The sequence below is a fragment of the Stylophora pistillata genome, chromosome 6, assembly GCF_964205215.1.
Source record: "Stylophora pistillata chromosome 6, jaStyPist1.2, whole genome shotgun sequence".
NCBI classification, from domain to species: domain Eukaryota; kingdom Metazoa; phylum Cnidaria; class Anthozoa; order Scleractinia; family Pocilloporidae; genus Stylophora; species Stylophora pistillata.
The window spans coordinates 3,227,115-3,254,544 of NC_142524.1; the positions used below are offsets into that span (position 1 = coordinate 3,227,115).

At 38.7% G+C, this 27,430-nt stretch overlaps 2 protein-coding genes across 2 annotated transcripts; one reads left to right on the plus strand and one right to left on the minus strand.

Moving 5' to 3' along the window:
* The first annotated feature begins 543 nt into the window (after window positions 1-543).
* LOC111347608 (serine/threonine-protein kinase D3) lies at window positions 544-21,143 on the plus strand. Its single transcript, XM_088725681.1, has 19 exons — window positions 544-817; window positions 3,569-3,707; window positions 4,610-4,741; window positions 5,521-5,867; window positions 7,002-7,038; window positions 7,193-7,273; window positions 9,547-9,860; window positions 10,282-10,359; window positions 11,212-11,476; window positions 12,402-12,466; window positions 13,133-13,205; window positions 13,927-14,033; window positions 14,236-14,292; window positions 14,988-15,092; window positions 15,410-15,517; window positions 16,018-16,178; window positions 16,847-16,953; window positions 17,058-17,143; window positions 17,982-21,143. The coding sequence occupies exons 1-19, from the start codon at window positions 689-691 to the stop codon at window positions 18,204-18,206; spliced, it is 2,616 nt and encodes an 871-aa protein (XP_088581807.1). The 5' UTR covers window positions 544-688; the 3' UTR covers window positions 18,207-21,143.
* Window positions 20,648-26,463, minus strand: LOC111339033 (uncharacterized). The gene is made up of 7 exons (XM_088725682.1): window positions 26,040-26,463; window positions 25,364-25,874; window positions 24,582-24,696; window positions 23,951-24,062; window positions 22,284-22,367; window positions 21,746-21,816; window positions 20,648-21,383 (listed from the first exon to the last, which is right to left on the minus strand). Exons 1-7 carry the CDS (start codon window positions 26,351-26,353, stop codon window positions 21,205-21,207), a joined length of 1,386 nt encoding a protein of 461 aa, XP_088581808.1. The 5' UTR covers window positions 26,354-26,463; the 3' UTR covers window positions 20,648-21,204.
* Between the last annotated feature and the right edge of the window lie 967 nt (window positions 26,464-27,430).

Here is a 27,430-nt window from a genome sequence, read left to right on the forward strand (position 1 = left end):
CACTTCAGTGACGCCAATTTACTATTATTACATTTGCTCTGACGTCATCGAGAAGCGGGACTTACGTCATTAGTGTCAACCTAACCAAATTCGTTACGGAGATCGCAGAAGGGTTCATTGAACAAGCAAGAAATGAAAAGAGGGGCTTTTAGAAAAATTATTTTAGAGGAGAATTCTTTAGCTGTCGAATTTCTTTACCCACGAAATTGCGTGCACTTTGTAAACGTTGCAAGCCGATTGATATAGTGTAGTCTGTACTGAGTAGTAGAAGATTGAAAAATCATACTTTCTTTTCTAATGTTGCTGTAAACAGTAAACACTACTGGTTGGCGAGCTTTCAATCCTTCATTCGCTTTCTATATTTGGTACTATTACGTACATTTATCAGTTCAACCATTTATTTCCGTTTCTTTACTTATTTGCTTTTGTGTTGGTAATTATACAATTTTACCCTTCGAACATTACCGGAAGTTAAAATCACCGGAAATACGTTTTTTCTCTCTTTTTTTTTTCCTGCCGGGCAATATGTAGCTGTCACGTGACAATGTTGTCGCCCATATTGTTAGGGAAATATTTCTAGTAGAGACAGTAGCGAGTAATAACTCTTTGGTCAGCGAAATTTATCGCCTTTTGGGTTGTGTTTGATTGATGTTTAGAGAAAATTCTTGGATGATTTGTGTCTACTGCCATGACTGAGCCTGACTACCCTCGGAGAGGAATTTCCTTCCAATGCGGCTTGGCAAGGGAAACATATGGATTTGAAGGAAAGGATCTGTCGGCGCTAAGGGAACTGGCACATTCGTTCCTCGATCAAAAGGTATAATTAAGCTTATTTAAACGCCAGCATATCTGGTTTAACCGCAGTTACTCTCTTTTATGGTTCAGATGTGAGAAAGACGGCATCCAACCACTGTTTATTTGACGTCGCTGTGACTTTTACTTCGAGCGAAAGAACAAGATTCGAGTATTCGGATCTTTAATTCTTAAGGCTTATATTTTCTGCCGATCGTACAAGGAACAAATCTTCATCTTGGCTCGTAAAGTCACTTTTTAGTATCACTGATTGTTTTTTTGTCACCGGGTTCGCCGACAACTACAGAAAATAGATGGTGACTTTGATGCTAAATAATTTTTTTTTTGTTTCTATAGTTTATTTAACGGTTGCGAGCTCACAGGATGTAAAATGACAGTTTGTGTCCGTGTCTTTTAGAGGACCCTTTTATTTAAACCGTGTTTTGTTTAAATATTCACCACGATATAGACCGCATGGCCGATTACTGCAAGTTTAGTGGTTGTATATCTCAACTTGTTTTGACCGCCCCTCGTTCTTGAGCGACAGTCGATAGCGAAAACAACGTGAAAAACCATCAACTATTTGCTGTCACGCGGCATAAGTCATTCATCCAAGACACTGCAACCATTCTAGCGTACGAGATTATATCTTTCGAAGCTTTTTCCGCAAAATAGAAATCAGTGAATGAATAATAAACGAGGGTCTCTTGGCTCAGAGTTTCCGTCAATTTAGAACGGTCCAAAGTGATCTTATCTGAAAGAGGCAATGTGCTTATTAGTTAAAGTTTTCAAAGTTTGTGGACGGGCGTTCATATTGTTCAAGTACAACCAGGCTCTAAATCGCACTTTTGCACGATTTTCACATTTCCCTGGTTAATGTCCAGCTTTATAGACCATTTTGCATCAACCATATTCCTCTTCTTGGGAAATTGGCAGATTAGTACAATGAAGCGATCAAAGAGACACGAAATAGGCAATGTCGATTTATACTGAGTATCGGTGCGCCACACCAGCGCCAAGAACTTCCTGTTTTTTTTTCTTTAACTTTTCTCTTTTAATCGTGGGTTCTTCTCAGTGGAACATTCATTAGATAAGTTCATTTGTCGTCGTAGATGTTCAAATAACGTCCATATTGCTAATTCAGGAGGCGTTTTGTCGCGTGCACCTGCGAATGTCACATTTACAAACAAACGTTTAACCAGGATCAAAAACTCGGCTCGATCACGAACCTTGCAAGTGCATGTCATTTCAACTAGCTTTGCTTAAGTTTGTATCGCTCTAAATTTTAACCAGAATGTTCATCAGAGCTCTAAAAATTAGCCAAGTTAGTCTGTTTTTTCCCCTTTGATTGTATCTTTTTGTTAAGTTAGGGAAGGAATAAAAAAACTTTCGCAGTCTGAGTGTTAAAGACAAAGTTATTAATGCTAGACAATGCTTTTATTACTACAGGTGTGACAAAAAATTTCGTATTTGCATGTTCTTGAAAGGAAATTTTCCCTTTGATGCTGTATGTCAATTTATTCAGTAAAAGTGATCTTCTGAATGAGTACCAGCTGTTTAAATTGAGCCTATTTGAATAAAAATTTATTAGTAGAAGAAGAAATAAGTAATGTTCACTTTCCAATTTACATTCTACTTGCATCACATTTTATTACAAACATAGTGAATGATGTTGACGATGTGAAATTTGATATCTCTAGCGTAAACAATTTAAGTTCTTTTTTAACTTGGTTATGACCTTGGTGAAAAGAGCTCTCTGGACCCTTTGGCTTGACCACAGTCAGCCCATGTTTCAAATGGGCATCTGTCATCAGTTGAAATGGAAGAATTTTTGAATGGAATGATTGTGAAAAATAATTTGAAAATCCAATTGTTCTGATGTGAAATGAGTTATTTTGGTAAGTTTTTTTTTGTTTCCATCTTGAGTATAGGTTACCTGTGTCAGAGAATCAAGAACATTATACTTCCTCTCTATTTTCATAGCAACTCTTTGTTTAATTCAGTGAATCTATTTTTTTTTTGCGCTAAAGGAAGAATTCTTATGAGAAGGGGGGCTCAGATGCCTGAACAAGGATACAAAAAAACAGAATGCACATTTACTTAAGAAATGAACATGCAAAAAGTTCACATCTAGACATCTTCCTGTCTGCCCATTTCTGTAGGGAATCACTCAATAAGATTTGATGAAAGTTGTCTTACTAGTGATGGGTGCAACTAGCTGACTACTAACTGCTACATTATATTTTGGGGAGTTTTACTACATCTTCTCACTTGATACATAATATATGTCTCGTATTACTATATTATTTATCACTGTGGAGGGCACTGAGAAAATTAGAACTTAAAGTGGCAAGAAAACAGTCTGAAAATTATGCAAGCTTGCAAGTCATTTAAGCCTGCAAAATGTACCATAATGCCTTATAGAGCAGTGATTATTTTGTGTTTCAATCGTGGGAGGAACATATGCTTTTCTCCTGTCTCCACCAGGTGCAGGAGGGTAAATACTGTTAGAAACTGTCAGGGAAAACTGATATAATGCTGTGGTTATAGGGTCCCCCTTACTAGATCAACATCCATTAGCAGGGAGAAGGAATTCTTTCAGTTCCCTCCTGCTACAAAACAAACTGAGGCTTCATTAGTTGAACAAACACAGCTCAGGAATTTTTAAATTTTAACTAACAATATATCTTGATTGTGTACAACACACATGGTGCATTGCGTTTAAATGTTTTAAATTTGTTAAGTTTCCTTTTTCTTTATCTTTTCTTATAATCAGTTCCCAGATCACTCTTGCATTGGCATAGCAGACAAAGTTATCTTGTTCATTCACAACTATTCTGCAACAAACATATTGGAGAAGTTAACTAGTGTGGAGCAGTTACGCGAAGGCTCTGTTATTGAAGTTGTTGTTTCAGGTATGTCACAGCTGAAGAAGCTGAGTTTGCTACGAAGAGAGAATATTCCATTATAATGACATGTATGTGAAATATATGTTATTTCTCAGACAGGAAGTCCATATGGTAGAAAGGGGGGATGGGTAGGTGGGTGGGTGGGTGTGATCCAAACTGGAGATGTCAACTCCTTAGAAAATTATTGTATATTACCGGTATTTATTACACGACTCGGGCAGTCAGAGGACCAATAACTAAAATCAACCAATCAAAATGCTCTATTGCTGGTCAATATTCTCTCAGTATTGGACCGGGCACTGTCCTGAATGGTCCCGAATGATACTGCACTTGTGTCCCTTTGAACTTCAGTTGTATAATAAATCTCTTATTAACCAAGCTTGCTCAGGACCGTACTGGAAGAATATCGGCCCTTGGTCTTTTTTGTACGGACCTCGCTGCGCTCGGTCTGTACTGTCAAGACCTTGGGCCAATATTCTCCCAGTACGGCCCTCACACTTGGTTAATAAGATATATGTATTCCAGTCACGCACAGTATTGTTTAAATCAGACCATAACCAGGTAGAAATTGGAATGAAGTTAATAAAGTTGAGAAGTTAATAAACATTTCTCTGTTTTACTTTTCTGCATTTGTCACAGTGACTGGTTTTAGTTTTAAGGGGACAAACTTAGAGCAAAGAAGAGGTTTGGGAGGGAGGCAGTTTTAAGGATTTAGTGTGTAACAGTGCATTAGCCAGAACCTCTGATGTTTCAATTGCTGGTATTATATTTTAATTAAAATCTCTGAACTTTGAAATGAAATGGAATGAATGTCATTAATGAAAAATAACGTCATGATGATTATTATTCCATTAATTTTTTCTTAATTGTTTTGAATAATTTGTTGATTTTTTTTTTTTTTTTTTCAGCAAAAGTCCCAGCGGATGAGACTATTATTCGTCCTCACATGCTGATTGTTCATTCATACAGATCTCCAACGTTTTGTGACTTTTGTGGTGAGATGCTTTTCGGCCTTGTAAGACAAGGAATCAAATGCGAAGGTACAATCTGTGATTATTATTATTAATTTGTAACTCTTTCATTTAGATCCCCAAGGTCTGGAAACTTATTCTCACAGGAGAAGTGTATACATTTCTTTGTTCAATGCTGACAATAATCAGGATGTTTGTTAAGATAACATCGCTTTAATATGTTATATATTCAGTTCTTTACCTCAGTGCCTATAGGCTTGACAGTGTAATTATAAGTGAAAGGCTTCCTGATCTCAAACAAACTTTAGTCCCTTGTCGGGGATGAAAAGGGTCACCAGTGAGATTTAGGATGTTGTCTTGCCACCCTCCCCCCCACATCCCTAAATGAAAACATTTTGTGCATTACTAAGTGATTTTTCTAAGAGAATGTTTGTTTCACTCTAACTTAAACCATATCACATAGAAACAAAAAGGTTACCATTTGTTTCATGATCATGTGCCATATTGACATCTTAAGCTACAAATTAAGTCTTTAAATCTTTTTCTACGCACCATGGCAAACCATAACAGTGGCAGCTGGGAGTCAAGGCTGTGCTCTAAGAAAAATTGAAGGGAGCCTAGTGCTCTGTAACTGTGAAATCCAGGGTGCCCAGCATATGCTTTTTATGAAAAAACTAAGATTCCTGAATTGCCTATAAGCGCAAAAGTAGGGCACCAGGGGCTACGGGCACTGCTAGACCTCAGCCCTGGGAGTGCCTCTTTTTTCTGTCATGTTAGTAAACAAAAGAAAATCTAATAAAATGAGAGACTTTGAAGAAGAAAGTGGACTGTTATGGTTTCTTTCACAGGATGTGGTGGCAATTATCACAAGAAATGTGCATTCAAGATACCAAATAATTGTTCAGATTCAAGACATCGCAACAGTGTTTCTGGATTAAGCATAGCTCTACATTCAAATACTCTTCCGAGGCCAGCTTCTCAGATTGGTGGCCCAAATGAGTCAACATTCGTGATCCAACACTCCAATTCTTTTAACGAGAGCCTCCCTTCTTCACGAGACAGAAGGGCAACTTGGAGTGGTCGTCCGATATGGATCGACAGAATGCTCTCTGGTAGAGTCCAACTACAAATACCTCATTCATTCGTGGTTCATTCCTATAAAAAGCCAACAGTGTGCCACTTCTGCAAAAAATTGGTAGGAAGAATGGCTTTGTGTTTAATTGTAGAGTTCATTTAAGACTGCATTGTGTTTGAAATTATCACTTCTTAGAGGCTGGGTGCATTTGACATGTAGCAGGCTGAAGAAGTTGTATTTTAACTTTTAAAATAATACTCGAAGAAAACCTTCAGTGGTTGAGGTAATTTTTGTTTAAAAGATGTTGAAGTGTTGACTTGTATTTTGAAAATTCCTTTGAAAAATTGGAAAATGAGAAGGGACAGGTATGGCTCTGGGGTGGATCCAGGATTTTGTCAAGGGGGGTTCGGAGGGGGGTTTGGAGAATTGTTCCCCTTCTGAGGAGTCCAAGATTTTGAAAATTAGGTCTTTGGAAACATGATTTCCAGCGTTCTGAGGGAAAATTTAGGGGGTTCGACCAAACCAACCCTGGATCTGCCCCAGTGGCTCATATCATATAACATTATATGGTCACCTCTACTATCATCAGACAGTAGCTCTTTTGTGGGCGTGATTCCCAGGAGGATCATGCTGATGGTAGTGGTAATGGTAACATATCATATGATTAAACATGGTGACACACACAGAATTCCAGTTTGAAAACAGCTGTGAGCTGTTTTCAAATGTTTTTTAAGAAGTTTCTTGTAACGACACTTTTACTCGAATACCCAATTTTTTTGTAAAAACCAGTTACCATCACCAATAATTCCTTTAAAAAAATCAGTTTAAGAGAAAACATGGTGACACACAGAATTCCAGTTTGAAAACAGTTGTGAGCTGTTTTCAAATGTTTTTTAAGAAGTTTCTTGTAATGACACTTTCACTTGAATACCCGATTTTTTTTTGTAAAAACCAGTTACCATCATCAATAATGCCTTTAAAAAAATCAGTTTAAGAGAAAACACGGTGACACACACAGAATTCCAGTTTGAAAACAGTTGTGAGCTGTTTTCAAATGTTTTGTTTTTTTTTTTGGTACCAAGTACTTCATTCCCATCTATGTCAACAGATTTTAACTTCAAACTAAGGAAATTTGGGATAATGAGGACTGCTTACTGAGATAAGGTTGCTTGTAAAAAAAAATATATTGACAGTCAAGTTGTTGGTAGTTACCACTGGTGCAAGATGCAGCATTAATTTATTGTCTTTTAATAGTTAAAGGGCCTATTTCGTCAAGGGTTACAGTGTAAAGGTAAGGGAAAAAAATGCATCTTGTATTCGATGTTTGTGAATTTGAAAATTGTGCACTGACAATTAGCAATTTGAAGTCTATGTCTGACTCAGTTTTTTAAAATCACACCACAAGTCATTTAATGGCCAATCTTTTTTCTTTTGAATAATTGCAGATTGTAAATATAACTGCCACCGAAAGTGTGAGAAGTTTGTTGGCAAGACCTGCTTGGGTGAGGGAGGAATGTTAGAAACAGGTAAATTGGAAATACATGTAAGCGGCAGGTACAAAAAGCAGGTCACAGGTCACAGGTCACAATTAACTAGTCACAATTGTATATTATATGTTCATTTCTGACGACCGGAAATGGAACACTATAATGCAACGCCTTTACTCTATCCGGTGTATAACTCTTTAATTGTGACCTGTTAATATTGTGACCTGGGACCTGGGACCTGCTTTTTGTACCTGCCGTACATGTAAGCTATTCTGATCACAAGTTTTAGATAAAACCAAATTCTAACCTGTTGTTGTGAGAACCAGAGAGCATCTATAGCCAGTTAAGCTCTTTACGAATGGGCGGAATATGATCGTACTTACGCGCTCCGCTCACAATGCGGCAGGCAAAGTTTTGCACAGCCTGCAGTTTGTTAATATTATATTTCGACGTATTTGCCCATACATTAGAACAATAAGATAATTTACTAAAAACTAAAGAGTTAATAATCAACAGGAGTGTACTTTTATCTAAAGCATGCTCAACGCGGTTTAGTTGGCCAAGGCGGGACATGCATGAAGACGCGGTCTTAATTATGTGTTCATCGCAAGTTAGATGGGAATCTAAAATTACGCCCAAGTCTTTAGCAGTGTCTGAGAGGAAAATGTCTCTTCCCATAAAGGGAAGGCAGTGAAATTGCAATTTTGCACGCATTTGCCTGTTGCCAAATATCATTAACTTGGTTTTTCCAGGGTTGAGTAACAAGTGGTTGTTGGAACACCATTCTCCTATTTTGAGCAGGTCATCTTTCAAAGCCGTAATTGCATCCAAGTTGTCTTTTAGCTAAAGGGAAGTAATAAGTTCCGTATCATCCACGTAACTCTGTGTGCAGCATGACTGCGGTATCGAGGCAAGATCGTTCGTGTATATGCTGAATAATAAAGCCCAAAATACTCCCTTGAGGTACACCGCTGATCACGGGCAAAGGCTCAGACAACGTTGAGTGGATTCGTACTACTTGTTCCCTGTTGCTTAAGTAGCTGCGGAACCATCGGAGAGCGTTACAGGAGATTCCAACGTCTTGCAATTTTAAAATTAAAATCTCGTGATTGACACTATCTAAGGCCTTACTCATGTCTAAGAACACAATAGCAGTTAGCCTTTTTTTATCGATAGCGTTAAGAATTGTATCAGTAGTTTCGGTGGCAGATGTTTTACACGAATGCCATTTCTTGTTACCGCTTTGGGTTTTTGATAGGGTGTTATTTGATTGCAGATGCGAAGTGAGTTGATCATGTACGGCTCTTTCGCAAACTTTAGGCAACACTGGAAAAAGTGAGATGGGCCGATTATTGTTAGCCTGTTCATGGTCGCCGTGTTTTGGAATCGGTATAACCTCGGCTGTTCCATTTTGATGGAAAAACATATGTTGGAATGGATGTGTTAGTAATAGCCGTAATTGTGTGAACGGTTGAATTTAGACAGTCTTTGATGACGCGAATCGGGATTTTGTCAATCCCTGGGGCCTTATTTGAAGGCATCGTCGTTATTGTACGCTCTATCTGTTTGAAATCAACGGCACTCATTGTGAACTGGTCAGAAAGGGGGTATTGTCTTGATGTAAAATAATTATGATTGAGTGTTAGGTTGCAGTCATTAGCCAAGGATGCAATTTTGTCAACAGTGCTCTGACCAACAGATACGAAGAACTGGTTAAATTTATCTGCAGAAGTTTTGTCGTTTTTACTGAATATTCGCTGGGATGTAGATTTATTAGGGATGCAGATTTATTAGGGATGCAATAGCGAATTGCTTTCCAGATATTATTGGTGTCGTTTGGGTCCCTCTGAATCTGTTCGGCAAGAAATTCCCGCTCAGCAATCCTGATGTGGCATTTACCATTAGTTTTATAGCATAACATGCAGACATTGTAGCAAAAGAGTGTTCTTTTATTTAACAAATCTTATGTGACCAGAAAAAACAAGCACGCGTGGAAAACTAGTCTTTGCGTTTTCTCGCATCAGCAGCGTACATCCATGGAAAATGGTAGACGCTGAATTGACCAATCAGAGTGCGCGCGTTACTTTGGTTATGATATAAATTTCCTTGTTAAATAGTTATGAGAATTTGGTGTTAGATCAAGATAAAACTTCGGCCTTAAAGGTTTGATTATTCTTATTTCCTGTTTGCTGGATAATGTATGGGTATTGTCTGGAGAAGTTACGTGTCAATCACTTCTTAGAGTTAAAGGGCTAATTTACTTCAATCATTATCCATCTAAAGAAATGACCAGAAATCTTTTGATGCTGCAGGGTCTCTTGGATCTTCTGACTCGGGTGCCATTTCTGAAAATTTGTCAGAAATGGACCTTTCAAATGACATTCCAAATGAACAAGAGTTTAGTGAGAACGAAACAGAGGTTGAGTCAGCAAGTCGCAGTAGTCAAGAAGACTTTGAACCAACTAGTCCCTCATCACCAGACAATGAGTTGCCCCAGCTGACTCCAACAATGAGCAACAATATTCCACTCCAGCGGATTGTTGTATCTGTGAAGCATACCAAGAGAAAAGGATCTAAAGTGTTGAAACAGGGATGGATGGTGCATTTTACCAGCAAGGATACATTGGTATGGCATATGCTTTGTTCTCTTTTAATGTGCTGTATCAAGCCTTTTCCAGTTATTAAGCTATATTTTTAGCATGAGGTTTAAAACTGTTCACTTCTCAGGAATCAATTTTAGCTCTGCTTTAGTACTTGCCACAGCAGGCCTCTACATGTGGCCCAGTAGTGAGGCACCTTTGTTCCAAATGATGTGCATTTGTGTTGCTTAACTGAATCAAAAATGTACGTTTGAGCTTGGGACAATGACTTACTCCTAGTTTTAAGCTCATCTTCAAACAGGGTGTTTTAAGAACTATAGTGTGTTCATTTAAATTTTGCGGACTGCTGTATATCAGTACGACTTTGTCTTATGAATTTCGTACATCAAATCCTTTTTTATGGATTTTTCAAAGGAAGTTATAATTTTAAATTTGTTTTTTTTTTAGAGGAAAAGACATTATTGGAGATTAGACACAAAGTGTTTGACACTATTCCAAGATTCAACAAGCAGCAGATATTACAAGGTTTGTTCATGGTCAAGTTGTAATGGGGTGTCCCGAAAACACTGACCCCCAGTCCATGGACCCCCTACGGACCTGGTCCACGGACCTCTGTACGGACTGGTCCACGGACCCTCTACGGATCCCCCTTTATGGACCCCCCATGAAAAGACAATCTTTTCATGGGTAGTCCGTAAAGGGGGGTCCGTGGAGGGTCCGTGGACCGGTCCGTACAGGAGTCCGTGGACCAGGTCCGTAGGGGTTCCCTGGACTGGGGGTCAGTGTTTTCGGGACACCCGTTGTAATGGGCGTGCGTCGTAATAAAATTTCTATCAATCTTTGATTGTTGTCCTTCAGTAACATTTTGGGTAAAACAGTAAAAACACTAATGTGGCCTTGAATTACTGTGAAATATTGTAGAATATTTTACAGTAATTCAAGGCCAAAAATATTGTAAAATATTGTAAAATATTTTACAATATTTTACAATATTTTACAGTATTCTACAGTAATTCAAGGCCACATAAGTGTTTTAATTGTTTTAATAAAATTTCTCTTGAGTGTTCAACTCGATATCTCATGAATGAGCGGAGCGAACGAGTGAGATATCGAGTTGAAAGCGAGAAGAGAGAGTCCGCTATCTACGAGCAACCATGTTTTATTTCATATATTCATTGATTAACCTGACAGAGTGGCGCGAAAGGCGAGCGACATATTAGCCGCTGACTGGCGAGATCAGACACATAACAACACGTTTGCAGTTCCAGCTTTTTTCGGGGCTGAAAATCCTTGTAAATGACCACATTTAATAAAATAAGTAGTTAATAAGTTCACGACATGTTAGCTTTTTAAAATTTTTTGTACCATCTCTCACAGGACATTCAACTGTCTGAAATACTGTCTGTTGATTCGAATATCGACCCTCTGGCGACAGATGCTACTCGAGCTCCACACTGCTTTGAAATGAAGACAAGAGACATGGTGTACTATGTGGGGCAAGTTGAAGAGGAGAACGAGACACCAGACCCCGACAGTGGTGTTGGGGCGGTGGCTGGACAGGCCTGGGCCAGTGTCACGCGCTCTGCTCTGATGCCAGGTTGCGTGACACCGACAACAAGTGTTTGCCCTGCAAGCAACAATGGTGAGTCCACGTCACTCCACTTCGTAGCTCAATTTTCAAACAAGTGTAGAAATTTGGCTGTAATTTACAAAAAAAAAAGAAAACAACAACAACAACATTAAGCAACGTGCAGAGATATGGCAGCTTTAACAATTTGACTCGCTTTGCAAAGTAAATTGTAACTTGATTTCTAAATGTTACTTTGAGAAGGGCACAGTGGTAACAACTGATAACCAAGAATTGCTAAGGATGGACAAGAATGAAATGGACTTCAAATGAAAAACTTTAAGTTATGCGCAATTTTTTTAAGAAGTACTAAGTGTAGCATGGCTCCCTAACTTGAGGACGGGTCGCTTGAAACCTTGAAAGGTGATTTTTTTCCCATTGGATGTCGTTATTCATTCACAAGATATAGCAATTTTCAATTGAATTTCGAAAGTTATCTTGCATGTGAGAGCTTTATCTTCAATACAATTTGATTTTGTCAAGGAAATTCGCGCCTCCATCTTGACGACTCGACCAGTCAGATACAAAATCAAAACCAATCGCGACTTGCTCACATGCATTTTCCCGCGCTTTAGACTGTTTACCTGTTTTTACATGAGTCCTCATTGGTCCTTGTGTTATTGTCCTTCATTCTGATTGGCCGATAAGATTACTTTGGTTCTGGTTTTACGACACCCAAAGTGACTGCGCTCTCACTAAGGGTATGATGTAATTAGAATGATCTGCTATGTAACATGTTATGAATAGGCCATTTTCGATATGTTAAAATTCAAACTTGGCTCTGAGGCTTAGGGGAATAAAACATAAGAAATTACATCAAGGTTAATGGATGAATAATTGTATAATTTTGTTTTATTCTCCCCAGCTTCGGAGCCGTGTTAGAATTTTAATATATGGAAAATGGCCTGTTTAGCACTAAACTTTCGTTTTTAATTAATAGTCAGTAGTCCTGATGTGGAGATGGAAGTTACTGATGAAGAGGAGAAAGTAAAAGATGCTCCACTGGTTTGTAAAATGTTTCGTGTTCATGCACACCTTACCTCAAGTATGGCATCAATTGAGCAATAACAATCTTTTATTTCTGCTCTCAAGTTATGCAAATAGTTGAAAGCATTCATAATATATGGAAAAAAGATGATAAATTGATCATTTCAATAAAAACATTTCAAGTAGGTAGAGCATAGTCACTTAGAAATAGCGAATACTAATCGAGTCAAGTGGCTGGGTCATGTGATAGAAAGAGTATCCAAACAAAAGGATAAGAAAGAGGAATGCACCTACTTTTAAGAGGCACAAGCACACAAACGTGCAAACGAACAAATGCAAATGGTTGCGCACACATTGACTTAAATCTAAAGTATACCAGTGTATAAATCGGTAACTGCAAGTAGTAGACTCCTTTGAAAGATTCTTTGCGCGCATGTGTAGTGTATTTACGAGTCTAACGACTTGCGTCTGCACGTATAAAATGCGTGTGAGCAGTAAGAGTATATCTGATCGGTGCTCCTCAATTTGAGATTTTCCTCTATAGAATCTCAGATTTTAGCACCATATGCCTGATAAATCCTATCTGATCTGTCGGTGAACATTTTAGTGTCGATTTAATTTTTTATTGCTACCATGCTAGATTAGATGATTAGATGAGAACTGTTTTTCGTTTCTCTTTTGAAGGATATTAGTCAGCTTTACCAAGTATTCCCTGACGAAATACTTGGTTCAGGACAGTTCGGAATTGTCTATGGAGGTATGCGTTTTAATGGGCAGTTTAGTTCTTTTGTATCAAAGACCCTGAGGGATTCATACGCTCAAAAGGCTGTCTTCTTCGTATTTTTAAAACCAATTTACGTCTAAAACAGATATATTAAGTCACCTATTTGTACATGCGAAGACTTGGTACTCAGACTCCCGATCACGGTCGCCACTTTGAATTTCGTCGAAAGTAGAAAATGATGTGCAAGATTTTTTACCACGTCGAAACCCTGACATGTATCTTATTCTCTTGATCAAGAACCGTCTTCGAATAAACGGTGCTCCCTTTCAGAAGAATGTCGCATTACTTTAATCCTATGTAATGAAAAAATAACAATTTTGGTAGAACTCGATAAATTACACAAACCTTGGAAATCTTTATTTAGAAAGCGAGACGTTGGATTTCAAAACGGATTTCAAATGTCACAGCTTCGGCAAATTATTTGTCGTAGTTGTTGTAAGTGATTCAAGAAAATTGATTTTGAGAGAAATGCCGATCTCACGTTAACGCTCTTTCTTTGTGAAATTATTTCTGATTGAAAGGAGAATGTCGGACACGTGACTCTTGATTCATGCGCACATCTGACAGAATGCGTGACAGAATGCGTGACAGAATGCGTGACAGAACTTTAGGCAGGGTCGGTCGTAGTCGTAACATGCCTCTACGCTTCAATGGTTATTTATTTATTTATTTTTTTGTTTGCAAAACTCGACAGGAGTTCATCGTGAAAGTGGACGAGATGTAGCCATCAAAGTCATTGACAAACAACGTTTTCCCACTAAACAAGAGGCGCAGTTGAAGAATGAAGTAGGAATTCTTCAGGTGTGTAATACGCTGCCTCTTTTAATCGTTTTTGTGCGTGTCCTTTTTAATGTTGTCTATTTTTCAATTATTTCGAAGGGGCTGGTATTAAAAAGATCACGCCCCATATAATTTTGGAGAGTATGGCCAGAAAAGTCGTTATTTAGCTTATCAAAAATATTTATTAATGAAGTTCCTTTTCGATTCAATTTATTGTCCCTAGCATGTCAACCACCCAGGTGTAGTGAATTTAGAAGAGATGTTTGAAACCCCCGAAAGGGTAAGTATAGCTAAAAATAGTGGATAGAATCAACATCAAGAAACGTCAGTTAATCAGAACTCAAAGTAAAAACAAGCAAACGACCCAAAGCGCAGGAAAACGACCCAAAAGCGCGGGAAAACGCGGGTGACCAAGTCGCGATTGGAGATAGTTTGCATATGATTGGTTGCGAGTGCATCATGAGTTTTTTCGACCAATCACAGTGCGAAGGAAAAACCAAACCTATCCTGGAGTTTTTTCGACACTCAAATTAAAACTGCTAGAATTATGACTCTGGTGGCCATAACTTTCTTTGGTTGCCGCTGTGGTTTCTCTCTATGAATTTGTCAAGTAGGACCTGATATGTATCTCAGTGTGACGGAAATAAGCATTATTTTACAAATTAGCGCCGTTTGGCGCATCAAAGCAGGCTTTTGATTCAAACAATCGATGGGATTAGCTTTGTCCGGCTTAAGAGGCGGTGTTTGTTTCCGTGTTGAAAATTTCCTTGAAACAGAATTATAATTTAGTTGGGAAGAAAAGAGCAAAGATTAAAAAAAGTACCGGCAAAAGGATCTTTGAGGATGTAGAGGATTCTCAAGGATTGCGCATGACAATCCCCCCAAAAACGTTAAAGACAATTTTTATAGACGCTTAAAGTGTGACTCATTTCTGTTAATGTTTACAATATTTTTAAGTTTGAGCATGTCTTTCAGGTGTTCGTAGTCATGGAAAAAATGCGAGGCGACATGTTGGAACTTATTTTGTCCAGTGCCAAGGGAAGATTGGATGAGAGATGCACAAAGTTCCTCATAACACAGGTGAAATTGGCTTACTTTTTCTTAGAAAGGGCATGTGGAGTAATTTGCATTGGAAGCTACATTCTTACGACGTAGCTCTGTGCCTCGCTCGATGTGTTGCACGAAAATCTTACAAATGCCTAAAAAAATTCCTATGGACAACTTTACTGCTTTAGAGAAATAATAATACTTCTTCCTTAGATAGATTGTATATTTTTTGGTAAAAGGTATTCCATTGGCCAATGGCATCATTCCGATGGAATTACCACAGAAGCAGGACGTGAATGAGTCATGTTGTCTCGATTGTGCATCGTCGGTGATCTTTTTTTTTTTTGCAGATTTTAGTGGCGCTTAGAGATTTACACAGCAGAAATATTGTTCACTGCGACTTAAAACCGGAGAATGTGTTGTTGTCGTCAATATCATCTGAATGTGGTTTCCCACAGGTGAGGTTCCGTCTGAGTTCAGTGTTGTTCTTTTGGAAATGACTATTGGGGCCTCGTTTTCGCTAAAAAATGGCAATAGTAAACCTTCAGACTCCTATCAGTGACTAGCGTCTAATTTCTCCTTACAATATCACCCCTGGATCAAACATTAAGGTCAGGAGAATAAAGGAAATGATCACCAACGAAAGAAGCTCTGGATTGTTAAACAAATTCTCCTTGTCAGCACCACAGGAAATGTAAAGAGAACACTGTGGAGAATATGCGTACTGATGTTAGGGTGTGAAGGGAGAAGAGGAGGCAGCTTTGAAATGGGAAAACAAAAATTGTGAAATATTTGTAGATGAGAAATGATTATTACCATTATTATTACTATTACTCCTGTTATCATTTTTTATTATTAATATCATCATTGTCATCATCATTATCGTCATTATTGTTATTATCATTATCACAATTCAGAAGCTTTTCGGGCGAGGCCTGATTTCTGTTCTCTCAAACAGATCAAACTGTGCGACTTCGGTTTTGCTCGGATAATCGAAGAGAAATCGTTCCGTCGATCGGTGGTCGGGACTCCAGCCTATCTCGCCCCCGAGGTCCTGCTGAATAAAGGATACAATAGATCGCTGGATATGTGGTCAGTCGGTGTCGTCGTTTATGTCAGGTAAGAATCAATAGACAGTATGCGTTTTGACGTCTTTCCCTTTTCTGAGATAACTCTTAGCCCATCATGAATTATAACATAACCAAAGTAAAGCGCGCGCTCTGATTGGTCAATTTAGCGTCCCCCATTTGCCCATGGGTGTACGCTGCTGACGTGAGCAAATGCAAAGACTATTTTTCCGCGCGCGCTTGTTTTTTTTTGTCACGTACGATTTGTTAAATAAAAGGGAACTCTTTAGCTACAATGTATCAATGTTATGTTATAAAACAAATGGTAAACACCACAGCGTACACTATTGAGTTATGGATGCACTAGGGAGGTTTGCTAAGCACGCAAGAAGCTAGAGTCGCACTCGACTATCGCCTCGAGCGACTCTTACGCTTCTTTCGTGCTTAGCAACCTCTCGCGTGCATCCATAACTCGATAGTGTATGCTGTGGTGTTTACCATTTGTTAAGTATACCAGTTATAACAAACAAAAACAGAACAAGATTCTGGTAAAACAAATTTCTTGTAAAATTCTGAAAGGAAGTGGCGAAATCGTAACTAATGTTAGACACCGTAGGAAATTTTGAATTACCTTTGTAAGTTTGCAGTAGCGTCAATGACAGCTACGGGAAAGATGTTCCTAAGTTGATATTTTATCGATTGAATTCCGTTCTGTTTCAGTCTTAGCGGCACTTTTCCGTTCAATGAAGAAGAGGATATTCAAGATCAAATTCACAACGCCGCTTTTATGTATCCACCAGATCCATGGCAGGAGATTTCACCTGAAGGTAAGTTTCAGACATTTCCTTTGTTACAAAAATTCCAGGCGTCAGAAGTTTGTTCAGTAATGGTTTTCTCATTATTCAGTATGAATCGCTCTTTTCTTCTCCAGCAATTGACCTTATAAACAACCTCTTACAAGTCAAACAAAGATGCCGTTACACATGTGATAAGTCGCTCATACATTCGTGGCTTCAGGTGAGTCACAATTTGCAACTACTGTTACAGTAGCAGCCTAGAAATAAGCGTTTGTACAGTGTACGTTTTGTATTTCAAACGGGGGATATTTGAAACAATTCCTAGAATCTTCTCTGAAATTCGTTTTTAATTGTTTGTTTTAATAATAATAATAATAATAATAAAGACTTTATTTTACGAGGGTAACACATAATAGCATAGCTAATAAACTTGTGGCCCTCACTCAGAAATAATTACAATATAAAAACTAGTATAATACAATATGAAAATAGAAACTAATATAATATAATATAATTACAAGATAAGTAAAGAAACTAATAAAATGTATGAATATATACAATATAACTAGTAAGAATGAAAAAAAGGAAACTATACACAAAAATGACTTAAAAATTGTTGCTGCGAAAAAATATTAGTCCACATATTGTGCTTGAAGCACCTTATGCTGTCCGCCATCCGTATGCGTAGTGGTAACTCGTTCCAAATTTTGGTTCCGGTGACGAGAAAGGTGCGCCCACCTTCAGTTTCCCTGTTATATCTGGGGCACAGTACATTAAAGTTTGAATAGCGCGTAGTTCTTGAATGTCTTGAGTTGTTGATCGAAATATGCTCGTTTAAATAGCTAGGTAGTGCACCATGGATTCGTTTAAACATTATCGACGCTTTGTCAATCTTACACTTCTCGTAAAAAACATTTGAACATCCATCCCCCATTATTTAAAAGCTCTTATTGAATTTGACGCAAGAGTTGATTTCACGACCAGTTTCAAATTACTGTCGAACAGTCTTCAATTTGTGACGCCCCATTCAGTAACTTTTTTATCTATCTCGTACCCAGGACCATCAGACCTGGTTAGACTTGAGGAGTCTGGAAGCAGCTGTCGGTGAACGCTACCTTACTCACGAAAGTGATGACGCCCGATGGGAGGCATACGCTGAACAGCTAAAAGCGCGCCAAAACAGGGAACCTTCGCGGGAGCCAGCTCGGCCGAGCAATAACAGATTTTTCCCTCCAATGTCACCAGCGGAACGCAAACTTCAAACAAGTATTAGTTTCCTGTGAAAAGCCGTGCTTACATTTTAAGATAATTATAAGATTCTTGTCATTAATTAATATTTTATTTGTCGGTTCTTATTCGTTAGGAAAACTGCGCCCACGTTTGAAAATCTTCCAAAGTTTTCAGCCTATTCCGGCGAAACACAGCTGTCAGGCGTCTGCGAGCGTTGTTTAATTAAGTGGCGTGCTTGAAGGCTGTCAGAACCACGTTGTTTCACACGAGTTACAAGCCAGTAAGTTACAATGTTTCAATCGTCGCAGCGGAAAGAAAACCCTCTGGATGTACGCTGTCCTTGCAGTGAATGGAATTTCTGTCGCTGGCATTCTGATTGTAACCCTCTATATTTTGTTACGAGCATTGAAAGAAAGGAGTTTCATGCAAAACTCAAGCTTTCGAAAAACCCATCTTAAACAGAGCCTGAACAGCTCCAAGTATCAATTTAAACGTCTCAACTTTCTTTCGCTTACTCTGCGGTTGTTTCTTATCTTTTACAATTTTGCGCGGGAAGTAAGCGCGGGCGTCCAGATTTGATCCCCGCGCATGCTCTACGTCTGACTGCTGTGTTGTCCTGCGATGGCTTACTTTGGGAGTGCAAACGACCGGGAGGGGTGGGTGGGACACGAATTGTCATATTTTACCAAAATTTCACTAAAAAAAATCCAATGCTGCAATTATGACCAGTAAATAACAGGCAGAATTCAATGCACACGTTTGCTTATATAGTGTATTTTATCGGTAATGATTAAAAAAAAAAACGACAACATTCCATGTCGTAAGTTATTTGTAAGTTGTTTGTTCTAAAATTTAGTACAAGGATTGTGTTGTCAATGAAGATGGTTTATGCTTAGCTGCTTAAAGGAATTGAAACGTAGTCACCGTTCATAGTATTTAAGACTATTTCAAAATTTCACTTTTGTATTTTGGTGTGGAAAAGTGGAATGTTTGCATATGTGCAATCTCGCTCCCAGTGCCCTCGTTATCTCTGTCCAGCGAATTGGCTGACGAAACAAACAAAATGTCACTGACAGAGTAGTTTGCTATTGAGCATCGAAAAAATAAAACCAATCAACAAAGATTAACTTTATCATTAACCAATGAGAACTCAAAAGACAGGAAAAGTGCTTGAAGCACGGGAAAACGCAGGTCACCATGTTAAGTCTTGCATTTGATTGGTTGAGAAGCTGACGCGAGTTTTCTAGACTAATCACAGAGCGAAGCGCGAAACCAAAGCAATCCTGTATAACTTTCGACACTCAATTGAATTTGTCTCTAAAACACACAATAGGATACAGATTTTTGTTCGGACTTCAATGAGTGGGCTCGACCACAGAATCTTACGATCCGAGCTGCTGACCGAATGGATCGCGGTCGCGGTGCTGGGAACGAGATTGGCATATCTATGAAACTGAGTTATCCCTGCGCGCGTAGTTGATTCACACTGTAAGGGTTGACCTGGAAAATTCCAAACTTATGATGCAATCCTAAATAAATCCGTTCAGTGTCTCTGATTGGCTAATACAATAACCAATCAGATACGCCACCTGGAACTCAAGCGTCATATCATCAGAATGGAATTCATGGGGTTAAACCTCGTTTCCAAACAGCAAAATTCTCTGCACGATAATAAGATGTGTACCTTATTTTCAGTAAGATAACTAAAGCTGCAAAGTTCTTATGGCTTTAACAAAACCGCGTAAGATAGCTTCAACACGAAACAGAAGACAGTGTACAGAGTAGCCTTTGAATTTAAAATGTGCAGAAGCTGAAGAAATTTTTTTAGAGAAAAATACCATTGTAAAATAAACTAATTTTCACTCACTATTTTGTGGATGTGATTGTTTCGCGTTATGGACGATGAAAAGTTCTGGCATGAGAAATTTGTCGTGGTTGGAATAACATTTGGCCACGTACTCGACGGAAAAATGTATGGAAAGACGGAAGGGTCGTCGTCCAGAATTTGTCGGTGTCTGTGGCTGCTCCCCCTTTTCTTTCCTTGATTGATTTGTACAATCTGAGTTGCTCTTTGCCCAGATTCTGGAGATAGAACTCTCCTATCACCACGATTTGGCATGAAAAATTTCGCATAAGTAACAACCTATCACCAGAAAACACCTTAGGCACTCTGTACACGGACGTAGTTTCATTTGTAACCGCATCGGTCTCAATGCGGTTACGCCTTTCGTTTACACGGCGCCGGTCGAGTTCGCTATCAGAACCGGGTCGTTCCAAAAACGCTTTCAAAAGTGGAGCGTTTTCAAAACGATGCGTTTTCATTGGTCGTGTAAACGAAAGACGTAACCGCATCGAAACCGATGCGGTTACAAATAAAACCGCGTCCGTGTAAACAGTGCCTTATTAGTAATCAGAAGGAAATTTAGAGCCCAGTTTCTAACGATTCTGCGCGGAAAAGTGATTGGCAGTAAGAATTAGAAAAGACAATGCAATATTCAAACTCTTAATGTATATTTCTGTTTCCACACAAATAATCATATTAAAAGAAAATCAATTCAAAAATGTGCTTTAAGCTAAGTATCTGGGGAAAAATTACCAAATCAATGACAACAAAAAAATACCGATTAGACAATTCTTTTCTCCCCTGTATATTACACGTAAGACCAATCGAGGTGTCACATAACTTATTTATTGTCGCGAAATTTGAAAGATGAAGTGGGTGCATTTTTTTGTTGTTAATAGGCTATGAAACTCAAAGAAACTATGACACTTTTCGGTGCAGAGAGTTCTTAACAACTTTGCGTCGTGGTTAAGTGGAGTGCAGGTGCCACTATTTTTCATGCTTGGCATATAATTTTTTTTTCAAAACAATCCGAAAAAATGTTGATAGGAAAGTCTACTTTTGGGCGAAAATGATGAAAGAGTCGTTTCGCTCTGGCGTAAAAACAAACGCCAACTTGGAATAATTTCAAGTATAGGAGCAAAGCACAAAAACCTACTCCACGATTTTACGAGCGTAGTACGTCAAACCTTATGAATGGCCCTTAGGTATTATTTGTTTTGTACAGCATAGATGTTGGGTTCATCTTCGCACAATCTCTGCCTTGACGGTGAGCGCGGAATACACAAGGAACATTTCTCTCCTAAACGCTTTTTCAACATCAGAATCAGCAGGGGCCCGGCAATTAGAAGAGACACGAACACGGTGAACACGATAAAACCAACTGTCGCTGAAAGAAATGAAACAAAACAAAATATTTTAAGAGCTTTGTGAGCGAAATTATATTCTACTCTCTTGCTCAGCTCTTATAACGAGGGCCGCAATGCAATAACAGTCAGCGCACTGGACTCCAAGTCGAGAGAACTGGGTTCGAAACTCGATTAAGCCACTGTGCTTTACTCCCACAATGCCTCTCTCCAACAAGGACTGTAAAGGGGTATAAAATAGGAATGACAGGTGTCGGTAAAGCGCCACCGAGGTGAATTTAGTCGTTGTCGTCGTATTTAGCCTTAAAAAGTAAAACGAGGAAAACAAATTTAAAAAACAAACAAACAAAGACAAAACTGGAAACTAAATCAAATTACTACCTACCTGAAGAACATGACGATTGACCTGGTTTTGAGGTGAAAAAATCGTTCTTACACTTGGTGCACGATGATGACCTGAAACAAGTCGATATATCTGTTCATTCTGAAAGTACCACGAAGAAACTTTCAAATTTCAACTGACGTACAAAAGAAAAACTTGAAAATATCTCTGGAAATGATGCATTTTTACGCTAATCTTGTGCAAATAAAGCAAAATTTTACAAGAATGAATGTGCACTTGACCTAAATTTGAATGTAAGAGGTTTTGGGACTAGGAATTGGTCCATCGGATTGTCGTTCGCTGGAATGTCAACCTGAGATGTTGCAAACTTTTTCATCGCTTCCTTAAGCGAACCATATTCCTTGAAACTAATTGATGGTGTATGCTACAGGCACGAAAGTTTTACTAATAGAAAACCAGCGTACAGAGATCTCCGAGGTTGTAACTAAGGAGGACACATCTTCACAAATACCCGCTTTCAGAAAAATGGAATTTTATCAACCACAACATAAAAGAAACAATGTAAAATTAATACACGAACCCTGTCTTTGACGCGAAAGTATCCTTCGCACAACGCGTGCACTGTTTACTTCTTTTCTTTGAATTGTAAGTTCCAGCTGGGCAGCTGCTCGATCACAAACAACACCAGTTAAACCTAGTACTTCAATTTGTTCGGTGGAATTTTCTCTGTCTAATGGTTATGAGAGGAATGAACACCAAGACGTCTGTTGACAACCCACATAGAGCACACATACCCCAGTAAACCCCACCCTGTGATAAGCTCCCCTCTCTATTCATCACCTTTCTCGAATAATATTCCTTTCTTAAAAGCCCTAATCTTGAATTAGTACCCCCGGCCCCATCCTATCTAACCGCTTAGAGCACCAGGTTGTGTTGTGCGGGAGGTCAAGGGTTCGAGCCCCAACCCGACCAATACTCATGGTCTTAAAATAACTGAGGAGAATTTGCTACCTTTCTATAATATCAAGAAATGGATAGATATTCTAGTCTTCTCGGATAAGGACGAATAAACCGTAGGCCCCGTCTCCTGCAGGGTTAGGGGTAGGAGACGTTAATTTCCCACGCACGAGATTACTGTGTTGTAGATGTCCACCCCTGGGGTGGGATGGGTGGTTATAGGCAGGACCCCGTTGATAACAGTACTTGGTACTGAAGGGCTATCCTGGATAAATATTCAATTATTATTATTATTATTATCTAAGATTCCCTCCCTAATAGGCTCTTGTCTCCAAAAGCCCCTCCCCCCATTCAACGATAAGCCCACTGTCTAAAAAAAAAGCCACCCTTCTCTATAAAAATCTGCCATTGGGTATGCCCTCACTTGGGTAAAGTTCTCTCTAAAAGCCCACTGTCTAACACACCCCTCTCCCCCTCTAATAAACTACCTCTCTAATACATCCCCCTTAATCTCCTGCATGGTAATTCGAGGAATTCGAGGTTCTACCAACAAATATGGACTGGTCGGGCTAAACCCATATGCACACTACTACTTGTATCTACCTATTCAAGATCATTTATCGTGAAATAAACACAGAAGGTTTTCTTCCACAAGCTGCTTTGACTTTCTGGAGTTGTATTCCTGTCCATGAAATTTTTGTCTAAAAAGCCTCAAGGGTAGCTTCAACATTGATTAACTGTAATCATTGTGAAATAAATGCATAAAGTTTTCTACCACAAGCTACTTTCACTTTCTGGAGTCCTTTTCCTGTCCATGAAATTTTTTTCTAAAAGGCCCCAAAGGTACATGTAGCTTCGACATTGATTAAATCTTATCAGTCATTCCAGAGGGGTAAATCCCAATTGTTTTTCAGGAAACCACCCTTCAGTTTCTACTTATCATCACAAACAGTTATAAAAATAATAATAATAATAATAAGTAGATGCTTATAGGGTGCATTTCTAATCTCAATGCGCCTAACAACAGATTATTATAAGAATAAGTAATTAATTGACAGTAATGTTTTTTAAACAAAAATGTCTTAAGCCTAGTTTTGAATGTTTCTACTGTTTCCCCTCTTTTAATATACTCGGGAATTGAGATCCATAGTTTCGGTGCAGATACTGAAAAAGCGCGTCCACCATAGGAATTGGATTTAATAGGTGGGATGCATAACTGTAAGCGAGTTGATGATCTCAGTGTTCTTGATGGCTGGTATTCTTATATACAAGTTTAATGTACAAGTTTACCTTGTACATTGCAGCATGGTTTTGTTTGACACAGTTCCTAAGCTGTAAGTTCCAGCTGGGCAAGGGCTGCAAAGGATGCTACTTGACAGAAACTCCCCTGGACCACAGCGCACTGAAACATGAGAAAAAAGATCTCTAGGCTATGCCCAACAAGCCCTTCCCATATGTTTAAAACCACGAGAGCTTAAATGGGATCAACAAGTAATTTCTTCTCAAGCAAGCTGATGTGAACACATAAACTTATTAGCAAGAGGGTGCTATCTTGAGGTTTCACTTTATTTCCTTACCCAGTTCAAGAAAAAAGGGGAATGACAGCAAGATGAAAAATCTTTGAACTTGGAGGCAAAGGTAAATGCAAGCCTTGGTTATCAAAATAATAAAATAAAAACTCTGAAGCTCTCCATTCCAAAAAGAAGTTATCCAGCTGACCTTAATCAGAATGTAATGGTTATCTGAATTAAAAAATGGCCCATACACACATGTATGCAATATAGCATAGTTGGCACTTTGTTGCAACCAATAGCACAGTAAGTTTTAGTTCACAACCCCCAGATTTGACTCTGGTATACAAGGGACTCAATCAAAAAGTTTAAAATACTTCAGAATTTGTAACTTCAACCAGACATATTACCTGGGCAGTCTGTATCTACAGTACAGTTATTACAGGATACTTGATGAACATTTTGCAACAGCACAGGTGACAAAAACAAACTTTTGTTGACCACATTACAGCTGAACTCACACTCCTAGTAACCAAGGAAAAAAAAATAAATACTAATTCGAGTATAAAACAAACCATGAGGTGTCTTCTTCTTTTTGATTCATTAACTCTTTAAGTCCCAGAAGTGATTAACATGTAGCTTCTCCTTACAATGGCCCTACATTATCCAGCAAACAAGTACTGAGAATACTCAAACTTGTCAAGGAGAAGTTGTTATCTTGGTCTAACACCAAATTCTTGTTACTAGTTTACAAGGAAATGTCCAAGACCTAGAAGGGAGAATCAACAACCAGATCTTGGGAGTTAGGGCTAACTGCCCTAAATAGAGAGCTAAAATAATATTATATTATTACACGACCCGGGCAGTCAGGGGGCCAATAACTAAAATCAACCAATCAAAATGCTCTATTGCCAGTCAATATTCTCTCATTATTGGACCGGCCACTGTCCCGAATGGTGCCGAATGATACCGAACTTGTGTCCCTTTGAACTTCAGTCGTATAATAAATCTCTTATTAACCAAGCTTGCTCGGGACCGTACTGGAAGAATATTGGCCCTCGGTCTTTTTTGTACGGACCGAGCTGCACTCGGTCCATACTGTCAAGACCTCAGGCCAATATTCTCCCAGTATGGCCCTCATGCTTGGTTAATAAGATATATATAGAAAACTTGCTACTATTTCTACACTCACCTCAAAACTGGCCAAAGAATGATTATCGTCTAAAAACAGTAAACTTCCAACATTTCTGATAAATTTTGTTCTAGAGATCCTAAGATGTGACACATGTCCTGTTATGATGGCAGCATGCAACTGCCCTTTGTTTCCTTCTAAGTGTGAGTCGACAATAGATGTTTGATAAATGTTTTCTACTGTGAGGACAGGTCCAACATTATTCACAAAGTTGCAATTTAAAATCTGCATGAAATTGTAAAATCCTGAAAGGGTTGTCATTGATAGTAATGGTAACTTTGGCTGATAACCCGAACTGCTTGAAATGTTGGTGTATTTAAGAATAATGTTGGATGAACTACCAGTGATGCTTATATTTGTTCCTTTTGCAGAGCACTGGCAGACTGTCACATTTGACATAAAGGCTTGGTGAATCACTGGCCTGCTATTAAGCCAGTGAAGATCAATCAAGTTTACTTCACAGAGCAGCGCATCAAGTGATAAGTCGACTTCAACCAATTGTTGCTTATCCCTATTGAAAAGGTTACAAAAAAAAAAAACTTTAAAAAGAAACCAAAGAAGACAAAAAGATCATAGCATTTTTTGAATAAGCACAGTTGGAGAATTCAAAGTGGATAGCAGTTGATAAGTTATCACGTGAAAAGCCATAATAACACATATTATTATGTTCACTTACCGCTCTCCCCAAAAAGTAACTTTCCGTAAGCTCCATCTTCCACAATCTAGTTTAATACTTTCTACCTCTTTATAACTTCCCGTGGAAATAATAACAATTAGTGAACTAACGTTCTTTCTGGTCGCTAGATTGACGGCGAAGGATATGCTTTTACAGGGCCTCAATGATGTCCCACAATCGACAGAGTTCACTCCAGACGTGTTAACAAAAAACGTCGCTCCACCATACACGGAACAGTTTTGGTTAAAGAGCTCCTGTTGGAGTGCAACTGCAGGTAGTACCAAACAGAGCAATAGTTTTACTGCGCCTAACATGGCCTTCTAATTTAAAGTGGAGAATTTAACGGACTTTAACCTTGGAATTGTACTTGGCACATGCAGAAGCGTCCGCCATTGCTGCTTTTAAAGGATGCCGGGAAAGTACTTGAATGGACGAAGAACTGAAGGAATGAGAGTGGACCGCAGGGACCAACGGACTATACTCTATAATTTTGGCTTTATCAACTGAGTTGATAAGTGAATTGGCCACCATACAGAGTTTCTAAGCTGACGTTGCAAGCATTAGTCCTTCGTCAGAGCGAAAGACGAAGGGCTAACGCTCGAAACGTCAGCTTTCAAACTCATTACAGTGACTTTGTTGTACTTCCTCACCGACGCAGCACTGCAATTTCTTACCCCCTTTATTCATTGGGATATACTCTGCCCCATTCATAACACAATAATTTACTTACTTCCAGCAATAAACGTAATTATTTCAGATTCGCTACAGAGCGTAAAGTTCCCTATAACATAGCTTGCTGACCATTCCGATCATAATTTTATAAAGTACACTGATTTGTGGTTCTCTGTACTTCTCAACTTCAGCGGGTGGGTCCATATGAAAGGACGAGGGAATATTTTTTTTCACATAGCAACTCTTTTTCTTTTCACCCATCTTGCATTTTGCAACTTACGATACCGCACGCAGTGCCATACGGCTTTTTACGGCCCAGCTTGCACCATTGCCTACAGCCCGTGCAATTTTGTAAAGTTATTTCAAAATGTGATATGGAATCTTTCAACTTGCATTATTCTGAAAAACCCTCATTCTTTTTGTGGACAGGTTAAAAAACGAAGGCTTCTGAAAACGGTAGTGTATAAAACGTCACATACGGTAGAATGATTGTGAATGATTGGCAAAAACGCATTAATAGCTCAGATGAAAAGGTACTTGTGAGGAAAGCTTAGAACTATGAAAAAATTATGTGTGTATCGAAACATTTAGCATTGTTTAAGGTTACGTGACACGGGGGTATGTCTGAAAACGAGTCACATAAAATAATTCTCAAACAAAAAAATTGTGATGAAATATTTACTGTTAGCCTTTATATTTGAACGCAAGATCACAACCTC

What these genes read in the sequence shown, in the direction of transcription:
- LOC111347608 (XM_088725681.1), top strand. Translation starts at nt 689, where the DNA reads ATGACTGAGCCTGACTACCCTCGGAGAGGAATTTCCTTCCAATGCGGC. An exon ending in TATTGAAGTTGTTGTTTCAG is followed by an intron (nt 3,708 to 4,609) that starts GTATGTCACAGC and finishes TTTTTTTTTCAG; the next exon opens with CAAAAGTCCCAGCGGATGAG. An exon ending in GTTCGGAATTGTCTATGGAG is followed by an intron (nt 13,206 to 13,926) that starts GTATGCGTTTTA and finishes AAAACTCGACAG; the next exon opens with GAGTTCATCGTGAAAGTGGA.
- LOC111339033 (XM_088725682.1), bottom strand. Translation starts at nt 26,353, where the DNA reads ATGTTAGGCGCAGTAAAACTATTGCTCTGTTTGGTACTACCTGCAGTT. An exon ending in TGTAGATACAGACTGCCCAG is followed by an intron (nt 24,063 to 24,581) that starts GTAATATGTCTG and finishes CTCATGTTTCAG; the next exon opens with TGCGCTGTGGTCCAGGGGAG. An exon ending in ACCATGCTGCAATGTACAAG is followed by an intron (nt 22,368 to 23,950) that starts GTAAACTTGTAC and finishes GTGATCGAGCAG; the next exon opens with CTGCCCAGCTGGAACTTACA.